General features: G+C 32.9%; 1 protein-coding gene across 1 annotated transcript; it reads left to right on the top strand.

Moving 5' to 3' along the window:
- LOC109847017 (zinc finger MYM-type protein 1-like) lies at nt 13,704–16,088 on the top strand. Its single transcript, XM_020416259.1, has one exon. It carries the CDS (start codon nt 13,704–13,706, stop codon nt 16,086–16,088), a length of 2,385 nt encoding a protein of 794 aa, XP_020271848.1.

Below are 18,003 nucleotides of genomic sequence, written 5' to 3'. Positions count from 1 at the left end.
TCCAGGCCGGGCCGGGACCTTAGGCCCGAATGGACACCCCTAGGTATTTTGGAGCATGACCGATGACGAATAAAGATGATTGATGATGGTCAAAGATCTCTACTTTCTTTCTTTTACTCTTTCCTTATACATGAAGATTCAGAAAAAAGTGACGGTTTGTGATTTAAAATGACTTAGATACAAATTTTTTGAGATAACATAAATATTATTTGTTTATGTAGCTCCGAAATAATCTATATTTGCAAATTTATCCTCAAAATCTTGATATTTCTTACTTTATCTCAAAATCTCCAACATTTGATAAATCTACCTCTCCCTTAACATCATCAGGAAATACACCTAGTATATTGTTTTTGCTTGTAGTTTAATATTTTTATTTAGGTATGACTAAATTACCCAGGTCAGGGGTGTCCAAAAAGCCCGCGGCCTGGGCTCGGCCCGAGGTCGGCCCAGAAATCCGGGCCAAAATCGGGCCCGATCATCGGCGACCGGGCCCGGCTCGAAATAGTAACTTTTTTTATTTTTTAAATTTTTATTTTTTTACATGTATAATATATGTATATATATAATATATGTATATATGATATCCATAAATGATTACCCATCTTTACCTATAAAGCCATTTACTATTTCATGTATCCATAAACCCAAAGATCTTTGGGTATTTATCTTTAAGCCCAAATTACAAAATACAGTAAATGTAGACATATGTATTTATACAAAAACATAGTAAAATTCCCATAATATCCTTTCAACAGCCCCCAAATGTAACCCCGTTCCTCTCTCTTCCTCATTTCCCCCATTTCGCCCTAATCGGAAAACCCAAAGTCCCCTTCTCGTCGTCGTAAGCTCGCCGTCGCCGTATATATATATATACTCTCTCTTAGTATATAAGTATATATAAATATACTCTCTCTTATATAAGTATACTCTCTTTTATATCAGTATATATATGTATAAGTATGATCTTTCTTAATATATGTATAAGTATATATAAGTATACTCTCTCTTATATATGTATAAAATATGTATATGTTGGCCTTCTTGTTTTGATGATGTTGGCGGAATAGTAGGTGAAGCTATGTACAATTTAAGTTGAAGATCCAAGTTCAAGCTTCATCCGCAAGATTATCAAGTCAAGCTATTGAAGATCAAGATCAAGCTTGGGTAATTTAGTTTAGGGGTTTATATTATATGTGTTAGTACCTTAAGCTCAATATAATATGCACACACACATTTATTGGTTTCCATGTAAATATATAGTTATATATATACATATATGTTTTGGTTTGATAGTTTTCAAGTTTTACTATGAAACAATTAAATATAATTAAAAAACATATTTGTGTTTCATACTTACATGCATATATATGATTTCATCAATATCAATTTTATTCAGTTCAATGAAATCATGTTTTAGTGCATTATATGTGTATTTTGATAAAATACTATATTCATTATTTATATACTTCATAACAATAGTTTACATCTTTTATTAAGTCTATAAAATCATTTTGTATTGTTTTAAAATATGGTTAAGCTAAAATATCAAAACTCGTTTATTCACATTTTCATGTTTTGGACTATTTTGTAAAATGATGATATTTTTTATTTGGGAGGTTCATTTTGAAAACCAGTCTTTGTAGCATGTTTATTATCATGTCTACAATCATTCCCTAATGTTTTATATTTTTGAAATTTATTTGATATTTTTAAACAGGGTTTTAAAATCAGAAAATTAACTTTCAAACATGTTTTCTCATATGTCAGTTTACGGTCGACCGCCACGATCGACCGCGCGACCGCCAGGTCGACCGTCAGCTCGAAAATTCCCACGGTCGACCGCCACGGTCGACCGTCAAAGTTTCTGGAATTTTCTGAGCCTCGAAAGTGGCTCGCGGTCGACCGCGAGATTTTCACGGTTGACCGTTGTTCACTCCAACGGTCATTTTGTATAGAATCTGATTTTTGATTCTGTTGATTTTTTGGTCATTTCTGTTGGGCTTTTCGCTGAGGTTTTGGGAGGCTATAAATACCACATTGATCTTAGTTCTCATGACAACCTAAGAAATGTTTTAAAAAAGTTTTAACAATGGTTGAAGTATTGTTTAAGTTTGTTTAAGAAGCTTTTAAGCATTTGAGAGTTTAAGTTTGTGAAATCAATTTCACAAGAGCTTCTTTTAAGCATTTGAGAGTTTAAGTTTGTGAAATCAATTTCACAAGAGCTTGAGGAGATCATCTATTGGTGTTGGAGCATCCAACTCTTCTCCTTCCACTCTTGATCTATTGAGAAGTTTTCTAAACTCAATCTAGCTTTATAGTTTATATTGTTTGATTATCATTTTATTAAGCTAGTGTTCATATTGAGTTTAGTTGATTTTATTTTCTCTTTGTTTACACACATACAACCATTGAGCTTATTATATTTACATTCATAGTATAATTGGATTGTAAGCTTGTGTAACTTAGAGAGTGAGCTTATAATTTGTTCTCATCCATTGTAGAGAACAAACACTTTGTATTGTGTGAGCTTATAATTTGTTCTCATCCATTGTAGAGAACAAACACTTTGTATTGTGCTTATTGTGAGATTCATTTTGTAATACACTTGTACACCGTCATTGTAGAGAACAAACACTTTGTATTGTGCTTATTGTGAGATTCATTTTGTAATACACTTGTACACCGAGAGAAGTGTGTGGCGAGAGTCGAGGATCGTCCCAAGAGAAGTGACGTCGGTTGACGAACCTAGGGAGAGGTTGTATCCGAGCACTTGAGGGAGACACGTCTAGTTCAACACTTGAGAAGGTGTAGAGTGGGATTACAAGAGTGTGTTAGTTGTAGAGTTTTCGGTAAACTAAAAAACCGTATTGTGTGGTGTAAACGTTATTCGGATAAATATAGAAAACCCGGTTTTGATAGTGGGAGATCTCCTCGAGGTGAGAAGCGGAGACGTAGGTCAAGTGGTTAGACCGAACTCCGTGATCATATCGTTTTGTTTGTGATTGCATTGGCATTTTTATTCTTGTATTCATATCTTATATCGCCTTTGTGTATTGTTCTTCATATTGTCCTATCTCTTTTGTAGATTTTTTTATTTTACCCTTGTGTTAGTTTATATATCCTTGCTCATATATTTATAATATCTCATTGCTAGGATATATTCATTTGTTCATATTGCTTATTCTTGCTTGTAACATATTATATATCTATCTTACAAGAATAATTTATTAATTAGTTTTAATTGGTATATAATCGGATTAGATTAGCATAAGACCCTAATCACCCCTCCCCCCTAGGGTCTAACAATTGGTATCAGAGCTTGGTGTTCTTTGATTTAAGTTCTAATCACCTTGAGTTAAAGATCCAAGTTATCTTTTTTTGCTAATCTTGTTTTGATTTTATTTGTATCTTGCTTGCATACATTTTCTTATTATGAACATACATTGTGCATCTTGTTTAGGCAATGATCCTATTGTTGCTCCTAAAATAAATAATCTCCCCTATGACCAATGGTGTTCTAGATTTAACATATTTATTAGATCTAAATAATTCGATTTATGGGAAGTTATTGAAGATGCTTATATTATACCCACTTCAGTAAAATTCAAGTGGAGTAACAATGATAAAAGAATATTTAATATGAACAAGCTTTTGTTAGAATATTTGCTTAATGCCTTTGACTCATCCTTTTCTAACAAATTTGTTCATTTTGATAGTGCTTACAATTTATGAAAATTCATAAAAGCACATCAATGCAACTTGGAGGAAATCCGACATGGCTTGGAGGATTCTTCCTCAAGTGATATTGGAGCTTCATCATGCACATGGCCACTAGGTGATAGTCCTAGTGAGGTTTGCGAGTTCGAATCCATCAATGATTTATCTAGTGATAAACTTGCTTGTGCTAGTAAAAATTTATTGCATGCCTATAACAAATTACACAAAAATTTTATTAATTTACAAAGCAAGCATGATGCATTAAAATTCGATCATGAGTTATTAGCTTCTAAGTCTTTAATTTCAAATGTTGCTAGTTTAACTCATGAAAAGGATAATGCCATATTAGAAGTAGAGAGCATGAAAAATAAAGTTGCTTCTTTTGCAAATAACTATAGATGTTCTACTTCTAATAAAAATGCATATGTGTTGCTTCTTTTGCAAATAACTATAGATGTTCTACTTCTAATAAAAATGCATATGTGCCTAATGATGAGTTGAATGTTGTTAAAAATCACATTTTATCTTTAGACTCCTAATAAAAATGCATATGTGCCTAATGATGAGTTGAATGTTGTTAAAAATCACATTTTATCTTTAGACTCTTAATACATGCATTAATGATCATAGGAAGCTTGTGGATATGTGTGCTAAGTCTAAACCAAAATCATCCACTCAATATGCACACATATATAGCAAAGTCTACAAATGCACAAATTGCGCTTGTAAAGGCCATCTTGCTAGATTTTGCTATGATGCACACAAACATAAAAATGTCAATGCTCTCCTTGTGCATCTCATCAAGTTTCTTCATCACATGTACATACACATGCACCCATTGTTCATCATAAGCATGCTCATGTGTATGGATGTGATTATTGTGGTCGTTTTGATCATTTGGCCAAATATTATTTTGATTTGAAAGGAAAATCAAGTTTGCCAAATGTTTCTAGTAGACCACATGTTTTTAAATATGATGTTTGTGGTAGATATGGCCACTAATTAGGAAAGTTTTTTTTTGATAATGTTTCACATTTGCAAAATAATCTTAAAAGATCATCTATGTTTGCAAATGTTCCTCGTGCACATTTTAATGGTCAACGTAAGCAAATGCTTACTTTCCATTGTACATATTACAATCGGAAGGGTCATTTGAATAATTATTGTTATGACCGATCCCATGCACCACATATGTCTAAGAGGGTTCATAACCCTAGGGCTTTGAGCTCGAATGATAGGGGTCATGTCCCTAACCAATCCGACACCAAGAATTCTTGGGTGCCAAAATGATTTTTAAACCAAGAATTTTAATAATTTTACTTTTTCCTTTTCTTGGTTTTGAAAATTATGTTTTAAAATCTTTTGGTTATGAAAATAATTTTTCTTTTATCAAATCTTTTGTTTTCATGATTATTAGTTTTGATTTTGATGAGAGATTTGTATTTATATAACCCTCCGGGTTTATTGGGTGTTTATTCCTAAATCATGTTTACCGGATGCTAGAATGATTATATGGGTTGGAACAAGCTTAAGAGCTTGATATGTTGTTGCCTCTCTTGAAATTCTTTTATCAAAGATTTTGTTTTGAATTATTACTTTGAATTCATTATATTTCACTTATATGATGATATTTAAGTGTTTGTGCTTATGGATCATCTATTCGTGCCTTATAATGTATTCCATATGTGGTTTGATCAAATCCCACAAAGAAAATTCTCTTGATTGATCAAACATCGTTTTTGGATTTAAACTTTGATTTATGATTTCTTTTGGTTGATTTGTTTTTATTTGAAAACTTTTTGCATGATTCTCATGTTCCTCTTCTTTTGTTTTCATAAATCTATTTTTTTATATGGTTTTTATATTTTTTTGTGTTACTGAGACACTATTTTCATATTGATATATTTATATGTGTTCTCATTGTCTTTTTGCATGTGAGTTGTGTTTAGCATATTTCTTGCTTGCTCACATATGTATGCCTTAGCATTCATTGCATATATTCATTAAGGCATTTTGATAGGGGGAGTCTTCACTTTTCTATTATTTTTTTTATACTCACATATGCATATTGATAGGGGGAGCTTTCGCTCTCTTTATTCTTTTGTTTTCCCCTTTTTGATGTTGTCAAATGGGGAGAAATATTATGAGTATATTCTTTCTTGTTTATATACATGATATATTATACCTTGTATATTCATTTCTTTTCATGCATATATATCTCTTTGTGTAAATTGTTTGTCATCATCAAAAAGGGAGAGATTGTTGGCCTTCTTGTTTTGATAATGTTTAACAAATAATTTACAACCAATGTTGTTTGTCTAGTATTTGTGTTTATCTATTTATTGTAGACAAACAACAAGTTAGAGGATGGATGGGATCGAGCTTCAACGATCATATCCAATGGAGGTTGGCGGAATAGTAGGTGAAGCTATGTACAATTCAAGTTGAAGATCCAAGTTTAAGCTTCATCCGTAAGATTATCAAGTCAATCTATTGAAGATCAAGATCAAGCTTGGGTAATTTAGTTTAGGAGTTTATATTATGTGTGTTAGTACCTTAAGCTCAATATAATATACACACACACATTTATTGGTTTCCATGTATATATATAGTTATATATATACATATATATTTTGGTTTGATAGTTTTCAAGTTTTACTATGAAACAATTAAATATAATTAGAAAACATATTTTTGTTTCATACTTAAATACATATATATGATTTCATTAATATCAATTTTATTCAGTTCAATGAAATCATGTTTTAGTGCATTATATGTGTATTTTGATAAAATACTATATTCATTGTTTATAGACTTCATAACAATAGTTTACATCTTTTATTAAGTCTATAAAATCATTTTGTATTGTTTTAAAATATGGTTAAACTAAAATGTCAAAACTCATATATTCACATTTTCATGTTTTGGACTATTTTGTAAAATAATGATATTTTTTATTTGGGAGGTTAGCATGTTTATTATCATGTCTACAATCATTCCCCAAAGTTTTATATTTTTTAGAATTTATTTCATATTTTTAAACAGAGTTTTAAAATCAGAAAATCAACTTTCAAACATATTTTCTCATATGTCAGTTTACGGTCGACCGCGCCTTTGTTTTTAACCTACGGAGCCAACAGCAACTTTCACGGTCGACCGCCACGGTCGACCGTCAGCTCGAAAATTCCCAAGATCGACCGTCACGGTCGACCGTCAAAGTTTCTGAAATTTTCTAAGCCTCGAAAGTGGCTCACGGTCGACCGCAAGATTTTCACGGTCGACCGCTATTCACTCCAATGGTCATTTTGTACAGAATCTGATTTTCAATTCTGTTGGTTTTTTGGTCATTTCTGTTGGACTTTTGGCTGAGGTTTTAGGAGGCTATAAATACCCCATTGATCTCAGTTCTCATGGCAACCTAAGAAATGTTTTAACAAAGTTTTAACAATGGTTTAAGTGTTGTTTAAGTTTGTTTAAGAAGCTTTTAAGTATTTGAGAGTTTGAGTTTGTGAAATCAATTTCACAAGAGCTTGAGGAGATCATCTATTGGTGTTTGATCATCCAACTCTTCTCCTTCCACTCTTGATCTATTGAGAAGTTTTCTAAACTCAATCTAGTTTTATATTTTATATTATTTGATTATCATTTTATTAAGCTAGTGTTCATATTGAGTTTAGTTGATTTTATTTTCTCTTTGTTTACACACACACACAATCATTGAGCTTATTGTATTTACTTTCATAGTATAATTGGGTTGTGAGATTGTGTAACTTAGAGAGTGAGCTTATAATTCGTTCTCATCCATTGTAGAGAACAAACACTTTGTATTATGCTTATTGTGAGATTCACTTTGTAATACACTTGTACACCGAGAGAAGTGTGTGGCGAGAGTCGATGATCGTCCAAAGAGGAGTGGCGTCGGTTGACGAACCTATGGAGAGGTTATATCCGAGCACTTGAGGGTGACACGTCTAGTTCAACACTTGAGAGGGTGTAGAGTGGGATTACAAGAGTGTGTTAGTTGTAGAGTTTTCGGTAAACTAGAAAATCGTATTGTGTGGTATAAACGTTATTCGGATAAATATAGAAAACCCGGTTGTGATAGTGGGAGATCTCCTCGAGGTGAGAAGCGGAGACGTAGGTCAAGTGGTTAGACCGAACTCCGTGATCATATTGTTTTGTTTGTGATTGCATTGGCGTTCTTATTCTTGTATTTATATCTTATATCGCCTTTGTGTATTGCTCTTCATATTGCCCTACCTCTTTTGTAGATTGTTTATTTTACCCTTGTGTTAGTTTATATATCCTTGCTCATATATTTATAATATCTCATTGCTAGGATATATTCATTTGTTCATATTGCTTATTCTTGCTTGTAACATATTGTATATCTATCTTACAAGAATAATTTATTAATTAGTTTTAATTGGTATAAATTCGGATTAGATTGGCATAAGACCCTAATCACCTCCCTCTAGGATCTAACAGTATAAATATATATAAGTATGCTCTCTCTTAATATAAGTATATATATAAGTATATTCTCTCTTATATATGTATATATCTCTTATATAATTATATATATGTATATGTATGCTCTCTCTTATATATGGATACAATGCATACTCTTTCTTATATATATTTATACACTCTCTCTTAGTATATAAGTATACTCTCTCTTATATAAGTATATATATGTATAAGTATATATAAGTATACTCTCTTTTATATAAGTATATATATGTATAAGTATACCTCTCTCTTACATATGTATAATATAATGTGTATTATATATATTTATACTCTTATATAAATATAACTTATATATGGTACATATAAGTTTTATGTTTATATATTATGTATAGATATATAAATATATATTTATAGCACTTATATGTATTTATACTATTATATATAATATACTTTTATATGTTAGCATAATAAGTTTATGTTTATTATTTGTATATATATTAAATTACTTATTATGTATAATAATATAATTATATATGTACATATAAGTTTATGTTTATATATATGTATACGATATTAAATATATATTGTATACACTTATATGTATTTATACTATTAATATATAACTTTTATATGTACATATAGAGTATATGTTTATATATTGTGTATATATATAAATATACTTTATATGTATAATATATGTGTGTGTATATTTATACTCTTATATATATATATATATATATATATATAATATTATATTTTTATATATATGTTTATGTATAATACAATTTGTTTATGTATAATATATGAATGACATGAATATTTTGGGCTATTTAGTCTAGTGGTAAACTTTAGGAGTTTGGAGAGGAGGTTAGTGGTTCAAATTCTAGCTACAACATATATATTTAAAAGTCTTTGATAGGGCCTTGGGGCTCTTTGAATTCTACAGTTATTTTAATTTTGTTTATTTCTATAAATTCAAGAGCCCCTTTGATATCTATAATTATTTTTAATTTTGTTTATTTCTATAAATTCTATAATTATTTTATATTTATTTTTAATTTTGTTTATTTCTATAAATTCTATAATTATTTTATATTATTTTAATTTTTATATTTTTTATATTTGTAAATTACATAATTATAAATAATTAATAATATAAATTTTTAATCAAATTTGTGTCTATTTTTTGCCTTTTTTCTTTAATACTTAAAAAAATAAAAAATAAAAAATTTTCAAAACTGGGCCGTCCCGATGTCCGGCCCGCTTAGACCCGGGCCCGGTTTTCTGGATCGGGCCTGCCCGGATGGACACCCCTAACCCAGGTATTGGTTAACTAATCTCAATTAGCCCGGATGGACACCCCTAACCCAGGTATTGGTTAACTAATCTTAATTAGCCATTAAAACCCCTTTCAACCTTTCCTAGTTAATTTTAAAGTAAATATTCTCCATTTTTACATGCTACATCTTCATTTCTCATTAAATCTCAGTGTCAATAGTTCTGCTCACCTTCTCCTTCCTCTTCTCATTAAAATCTGTGAGTCAAAAGTTCTCACCTTCTTCTTTCTCGAAAGGTTAGCAATGTAACTGCACGAGCACTAACATCGTGTTTGGATAGAGGTAGATAAGAGTATGAAAATATAATTTTAACTTTTAATTTTGTTTGGGAGTCTTATTGGAAGGGAAAATAAGGGTAAGGAGGAGAAGTTTTCATAAATACTTCTATGATTTCTGTCAACCACTAATCCCAAAAATAGTTGGGGGTTTTGGAAATTTTACCATAAAAATGTATAATTACTGCTGAGTTGGAGTATGGTACGGGTTTTTTGAGAGAGAAGGAAATAGTGGGTCATGAGTCATGAACAGCAAGTAGCTCACGAAAATTACAGGACCCACGTCCATTATAGTCTGTGGGCTCGTTGCATGTCTATCCTCTTTAACACTACCTAATTGATGTATTTCTAAACATAAGATTTTTTTTTTTAATTATTTCTAAACATAAGATATATTAGTGCATGATGACGTGATCTTAGAGAAGGTACGAAACTTGAAATCTTTAGTCAACGTTGATAACGAAGAAGAAAATTCCATTCAGTCACGCATTCAACATTAATCAAGGATATGGATGAGGAGACTGGAATATGATATTATAATATCAGAAGCTTCCATGAATCGAAACCTTTTGCATGATTTATCCTATGGTTTTTGACTTTGGAGTAGAGATTGTTGTTGGCGGCCAGTGTTACCAGCATATATATTTGAATTAGACAAATACAAAAAAGAAAATTTATTTTGTTACCCGCAAATTGTTTATCAGAGAAGACAAATTACTTGATAAACTCTACAAACTACACATTGGTAATAAGAAAGACAGTTTAATCCTCAAATCCGGATTCGAAAAGAGAGATTAAGAATAAACAATGATTCCAGGAATGTGACAGTTCAAACGAGCAAAATTGAATTGCGTGTTGCCGTGATATTGATGTGAAAAAAAGCCTTAATATAGGGTTTAAAATACACTGTATATATAATTACTTGAAACAAATACATTGTAAGTATGTAGCAACTTGCACCATACTAAGCTGTTAAATAAATGAGTTTAAAATTAAATATATAGAGCGACTTCTAAAATAATTATTTTGGTTCTAAGAATGACTTTGGAAGTGAGTAGCTTCAAGAATTAAAAAGTTCGTGGTTATAGGGAAAAACCTTTTAAAAGTTGGTACTAATTGCAGGCTCAAAAAATGAAATAAAGTGTTAGGTGAATTAGTTTGGGTCTAGGTGTAATTTTGAAAGTAGATGGATCTTATAAAAATAAATGGGGATGAGACTTTAGGTTATATAATACAAAAGGGTGAATTTAAGAATAAATAGAGGTAATGCTTTTGGTTTGTAAGCAACAAAAAATTCTAGGGAAACTTGCTTCTAAGCCCTAAATTTGAACTTTCAATGTGCCCAACACCCCTCCTTTTTTTTTTAATGTGTTTTAGCCTCTCTTTTTTTTTGAAAAAAATGTGCCCAAGGCCCCTCCATCATGATTCCAACTCATGCCAGCAGTTGATTAGACATGTCAGCTCATGATTAGACATGTCAACTGGCTTAAATCCCAAATTTACCCTTTTTCCTCATGCCAACGGATGTTAGCTCTTACAGCTAACATGTTAACTATTACAGATAACATGTTAATTCTTACATCTAACATGTTAACTCTTACTAATGTGCCCACGTGAAGTTCCTCGGGATGGCGTAGGCGGCGGAACAGGGGAGGGGGTAGAGGGGGACCGGAGGAGGAGGAGGGATGTGTAGGGTAGGGGTGGTAAACGATCGAATCGAATCGAGTACTAAGGTGTTCGTATTTGTATTTGTTTAAAATTATCGAATTCGAATGTGAACTCTAATATTCATATATCTAGTTTTTCGAAGTCGAACTCGAATACTTGGTATTTGATAAATATTCATGAATATTCACGAATACTTATCGAATATCCAAGTGTATTTATCTCGCTAAAGATTTTGATTTTCAAATAATATTTAAATTCATAAATAAAAATTATTCCTATATAATATATGATGTATATATATTTAAATTAAAATTTTAATTAGAAAACAGATTTAAGATTATTTAAATCTTAAAATCGGTATATAAAACTTAAGTAGAAATGGTATGTGGGTTAAAAATATGACATCATATGTGCAATAATACAAGTAATAAATTGTGATCAATTTTAAACGAATATTTAATAGACAAACGAAGCGAATATACATCTGGTTAAATTCTATTCGTTAGAAAACTCGAATACTAAAAAAATATTTGTTTAATGGTAAATGAACTACGAATCGAATATGACCGAATACTTATTCGAACAATTGTCGAACTATTTGTTAATTATTTGGTTCATTTCCACCCCTAGGCGTGGGTAAGGGACTGGGAGGCTGGGGAGGGGGAGGGCAGGGGAGGAGGCGTCATTGAGTGGGAAGGTAGGGGGCTGGGAAAGGGGGAGGTTAGGGAGGAGCGGGGGTGAGGTGGGGGGGCGGCGGGGGAGGAGCGGGTGGGGGGGGGAGGACGGCGACGTGGGGAGGGGGGGGGGGGGAAGGGGGAAGGGAGGAGGAGGCGGCGTGTGGACGGGAGCGGAGGCGGCGTGGGGTGAGGGGGGGGGGAGGCGGCGGGGTTATAGGGGGATGCCGGGCACATGGGGGGCGGGGAGGGAGGCGGAGCGGGGGAGGGAGGCGGAGCGGGGGAAGGGGCAAAGGGGGACCGGCAAAGGGGGAGGAGGAAGGAGGTGAAGGGAGGGCAAAATCAGGATTTTGGACTGGAGGGGCCTAGATGTAATTTTTAAAAAAAGAGGGGTTGCAGCACATTAAGGAAAGTAAGGAGGGCTGTAGCATAATAGAAATTGAGTTTTGGGGCCTTGAAGCAATTTTCCAAAATTCTATTATACATTAATTTTTATTATATTGTGTTATTAAATTTCATGGAGTATGTATTTTGCTCTTAAAATCTAATTTTTGAAGTTTGTGGGTTAAAAGATAAATTAGTTTATAAATTGGGTTTATATGAAAAATAATCTTTTTTTTTTGTCTAGATATGGTCCACAGTTCATAGGTATTTTGTTACATAAAATTGACTCTGACAAGGTTCGAACATGCCACCTGTGACCTAAGGATAATTAACAGTTGTATATATAGCAAACAAATTTCTTATAATTCAAATTACTGTAGCTTACAAAGACAATCTAAGTGATAAACCCAATAATGTTAGTAAATACAGGGGCGGAGGGAAGGGGGTATAGGGTATTCCTTGGAATACCCTAACATTAGAAACAATTGCCCATATGGTATAAGCCAAGGATTGAAAAATCTCAGCGGTAGCGTGGGAGTGGGTTCGAATCCTGCAGGGAATTTTTTTCATGTTTTAATTTTTACATTTTATTTTTATTTTTTAACCCAATTTATACCCAACCTTTTTTACCCGACCCGACCACTTTACCATTTCACGGTTTCACCTTATCTCACAAAACCTGAGACCACCAAACACCAAACCCTAAGACCCTTCACCTTCAACTTCAAGAATCCGACCAGGCACGCCGCACGTCCGCCTCCTCAGTCCTCACCGCCGGCGCCCAGCCTGAGCCACGTCCGCGCCCGCCTTAAGGAGTTCAGGTCCAGGCTCTTCCCCTTCTTTAATTCATTGTTTGTGAAATTTAATTGAAGTGTTTTTTTGGTGTGAAATTGATTGTAGGTGATTTGTTTAGGAATTATGATTGGATTGATAACTGATTTCTATAAGATTGAATTGATTACTTTATAAACTGAATTCGTTTTTTTGTTTGTTTGTGAAACCAATTTAGTTTAGGTAATTGATATGTCAATTTAGTGGTATTTCAATTTTAATTCAATGGTTTGTTGCTACAATGTTAAAACGAGTCCATCAATTGTTTAAATGTTTCTGTTTGAATTTTTTAGAGTGATTTTAAATTAATAAGTCATTGTATTTTTTTATATAATAGGATGCTTAATTACTTCCAACGAAAACCGAGATTTTCGGAGAAGCCAAATGTTTCTATCATTGGTGATCAACCTTCTTCACTTCCCTCCTCAAGTGACACTCAACCCGAACCGATTTGCACAAATAAAGTGTTTAATAAGGGAGCATATTTGGAGTCGGATCCTGCAAAAAGAGATCAAATTCTTGATTATCATCCAAATGATCAAGAAGAGGTAAGAAGAGCTTACCTTGTAAAGGGCCCATGTCGACCAAACTTAAAGGAATATCCTACCACAAATTTGGGGGGAAGGGATCGTTCTTTTCATAATAGTTGGTATGAAGAGTATGATTGGTTGGAATATAGTATAGAGAGAGATGCTGTATTTTGTTTGCCTTGTTATGTATGCTACAAAGGTTCTAGTAATCCAGCATTTGTGAAAGAAGGTTTTAAAGGTTGGAATCTCAAGCACAAGTTAAATAAACATGTTGGTGACAAACCCAATAGTCATCATAAAAAGTGTGTGAAAGCATGTGAGGATCTTATGAAGAAAAATCAGTGTATCGAGTATTCGTATGCAAAATATAGTACAAAAGAAGAAGCCGATTATCTTGTTCGTTTAAAAGCATCACTTGAAGCTGTCAAGTTTCTTGTTAGAGGTGGATTGGCATTTAGGGGACATAATGAGGGGGAAGGTTCTTTTTATAAGGGTCATTTTCTAGAATTTATTGAAGCATTGGGGAGAAATAGTGAAAAAATAGCGGGAGCAATAACAAGTGGTGGAGGAAATAGTAAAATGACTTCTCCTCAAATTCAAAAGGAACTTGCAAATGCATGTGCGGTTGAAACTATTAAGAAAATAGTTGGAGAAATTGAAGATGGTTTCTTTTGTGTTCTTGTTGATGAATCGGGAGATTGCTCGGGTAAAGAACAAATGGCGGTTGTGGTGCGGTTTGTTGATTATAGAGGTTTTGTAGTTGAAAGATTTATTGGCATTGTTCATGTTGAGGATACAAGTGCTATAGCCCTTAAAGGGGCTCTTGAAACATTGTTGTTGGGGTTTGGCTTGTGTATATCTAGAATTCGAGGTCAAGGGTATGATGGAGCAAGTAACATGAGAGGCCAATTTGGAGGTTTGAAAGCTCTAATTCAAAATGAAAATCCGCAAGCCTATTATGTCCATTGTTTTGCTCATCAACTTCAATTGGCTCTTATTTCAATGGCGAGAAAGAATGAAGATGTTGATTGGTTTTTTTGTGAAGTGACTCGTATTGTTAACTTTCTACGGTCATCAAACAAAAGACAAGCTTTGCTTCGTAAGAAACAAGTTGCTCATTTTGCAAATTTAATTGAAAATGAATTGGTGGAAAGTGGTACGGGTTTGAATCAAGAATTGTCTATTGCAAGAGCGGGTGATACACGTTGGGGATCCCATTTTCGGACTCTTAGTAGGTTGGTTGATTTGTTTACTCCCATTATTGAAGTGTTTGAAGATTTGAAAAGTGACCGGGCTTCAAAGGGTGAACCTCAAAGTTTGTTAATTGTCATGCAAACTTTTGGTTTTATCTTTATGTTGCACTTAATGGTGGAGGTTTTATCTTTGACAAATGATTTGTCCGAAGCATTACAAAAGGGGGATCAAGATATTGTGAATGCCATGGAACTTGTTGAAGTTAGTAAGAAAAAGTTTCAAAAAATGAGAGATAGTGGTTGGGAAGCATTTTATGAACAAGTTGTGGCTTCTTGTGGTAATGTTGAAATTGATGTCCCCGATATGAAGTCACGGTATGTCAAAGCTAATAAATCCAAACGACTTGCTCCTTTTGTGACAAATTTTGATTATTTCAAGAATGATTGTTTCTTACATGTCATTGATTTTGTATTGAAAGAGTTGAATGATCGTTTTACGCCTGAGAATACCGAGTTGTTGAATTGTGTTGCTTCTTTGAGTCCTTGTTCATCATTTGAAGCCTTTGACACTAAATCACTTGTAAGGTTGGCAAGATTGTACCCAAATGACTTTGAAGATGTTACCGATAAAGAGTTGTCTAGCCAATTTGAGACTTACATTGAGTGTGTAAAGATGGATGATAATTTTTCCAATTTGAAAGGTATCTCGGATCTTTGTAGGACTCTTGTCCGAACGAAAAAGCACAAGACGTTTAGATTTGTTTACATACTAGTGAAGCTAGCTTTGACATTACCGGTTGCAACCGCAAGTGTTGAGAGGGTATTTTCCGGGATGAAATATGTGAAGAATGAGTTGAGAAATCGAATGGCTAATCCATGGTTGAATGATTGTTTAGTGACATTTGTGGAAAAGGAAGTGTTTAGTACGATCAATGATCGAGATATCATCAAGCGCTTTCAAGGCATGAGCAAGAGGAGAATGCATTTACGATTGGACTAGATATAAAGTTCTATTTTGAGTTGTATATGAAACAATGATATATTTTTCATGTAATATTTGAATATTTATATTTATTGCTTTTTCTTTATATGTTTTACAATTAATGGGAATACCCTGGATTTTACTCCTGGCTCCGCCCCTGAGTAAATATAAGCAATAATGACTCATGCCATGCCATGGTATTAGTGTTAAAAAAACCAAAAAAAATAATGATTTAAGTATTTGGCTTAAAATCACACTATATTTCTGACCAATTTGAACAAAAAAATTTATACAAGTTACAACAAACATATAACAACTTACACCAAGTACAAAACTGGTAAATCAAAGTGGATTTAAAGTTAATTTGACGGGGTATTTAATGTCTAAGAGTAATTTTAGAAGCGAACGAGTCTAAAAATAAATAGGGGTAATGTTTTTAATTTATAGGTAGATAAGACATCTGCAATTTGCAATGCCGCAACATTAGTAGGAAAAAAGACAAAAGATGATAACAGTTTACACATCTAATTTCAAAAATACATTTTATCTAATTGTTTAGAACAAAAATAGAGCTAATAATAATAAAATATAGCAACTTACATTGTATATCAAACTGTTGAACATAAAGTGGTTTAAATTTAATTCAATGGAGTATTTTGGATTTTTAGAGTGATTTTAAAAGCAAGTTGTTTTTTTTCTTTTTTTGTAGGAGAGGGGGGAGGGGGAGCTGATGCATTTAAATATAAATAGGATTAGGATTTTGGTGTATAGGCAAAAATTCATCTATAGTTCCAATGGAATGACATTGATGTGGAAAGATGAAAACATAAGCACTTTGTATATTTCGGTACACGAGTAAAATTTGAAGTGTGTGAGTTTAAAAATAAATGGGAATGAAAGTTTGAAGCTAGAGGTGAAAAATTATAGCAGATCTTTTAAAATTGGTGAAACTAAAATTAAATGGATAGTTGTTTGGTGTAAAGGCAACAAAATAACTTTGAATATGCATGGGCTAAAAATAAATGGAGGGAAGCTTTGGACTTGAAGGCCAAAAAATAAAACAAGGGGTAGTGTAGCTACGAATAGTGTATAGCTACAGTACGAAGCTTTGGACTTGAAGGCCAAAAAATAAAACAAGGGGTAGTGTAGCTACGAATAGTGTATAGCTACATTCTTTGTTGGTATACGATCAGATTGTGTTTGTTTGGGTAGACCCCCTAGAGGAACTCAAGTTTGAGTTTATATTGAAACCTCTAGAGGTCTGAATTTTGTCAACTATTATTCATGAATATTTATATATATATTAAAAATTCACACATGTGCAATTTCGCGTAATCCGATCAGTTGTCGCATAATCTGATTAACCATGTTTTTAAAACCTTGCCACTTACATCCTAACATGATATGCATGTTTAAATTCTAAGTTTCTTGTTGTTCTTTTCTGCTAAATCAGAGTGAGCGTCGAAGATATGAGAATGTGTATATGGAGCAGCATTTAGGTTAAATATGGGGTAACTTACAATGAGTTCGTCTGTGTGGATCGTGTTAGATCTAAATCAAAACTTGAGATCTAAAACCATATAGCCATGATTAATTCAAAGAGATTAACAATAATCAAAAGAGCGGAAGCTTATACCTGAATCCATGGATGAAATCTTGATTTGGGTTTTTGATGATCTTCTAACCTTAGGGTTTCTCTAAATCCGAATTTCTCTAGCTAGATGGGGGTGTAGAGAATTAGAGAATGTAACCCTAGGTTAGGGACCATAACCCCTTATTTATAGATGTTGTACTTTTGTAATTTAGCCCCTCAATAAATCACAATTACAACCTGGTATCTGCACATATAACCCCATGATTATATTTAAATACCCATTAACCCAACTTAATTGATCACTTTAGTGGGTTATCCTGAAAGATAGCAATACACATT

The sequence above is a fragment of the Asparagus officinalis genome, chromosome 7 (genome assembly GCF_001876935.1).
Source record: "Asparagus officinalis chromosome 7, Aspof.V1, whole genome shotgun sequence".
In the NCBI taxonomy this organism is placed as follows: domain Eukaryota; kingdom Viridiplantae; phylum Streptophyta; class Magnoliopsida; order Asparagales; family Asparagaceae; genus Asparagus; species Asparagus officinalis.
This window is presented reverse-complemented; position numbering and strand designations above follow the sequence as displayed.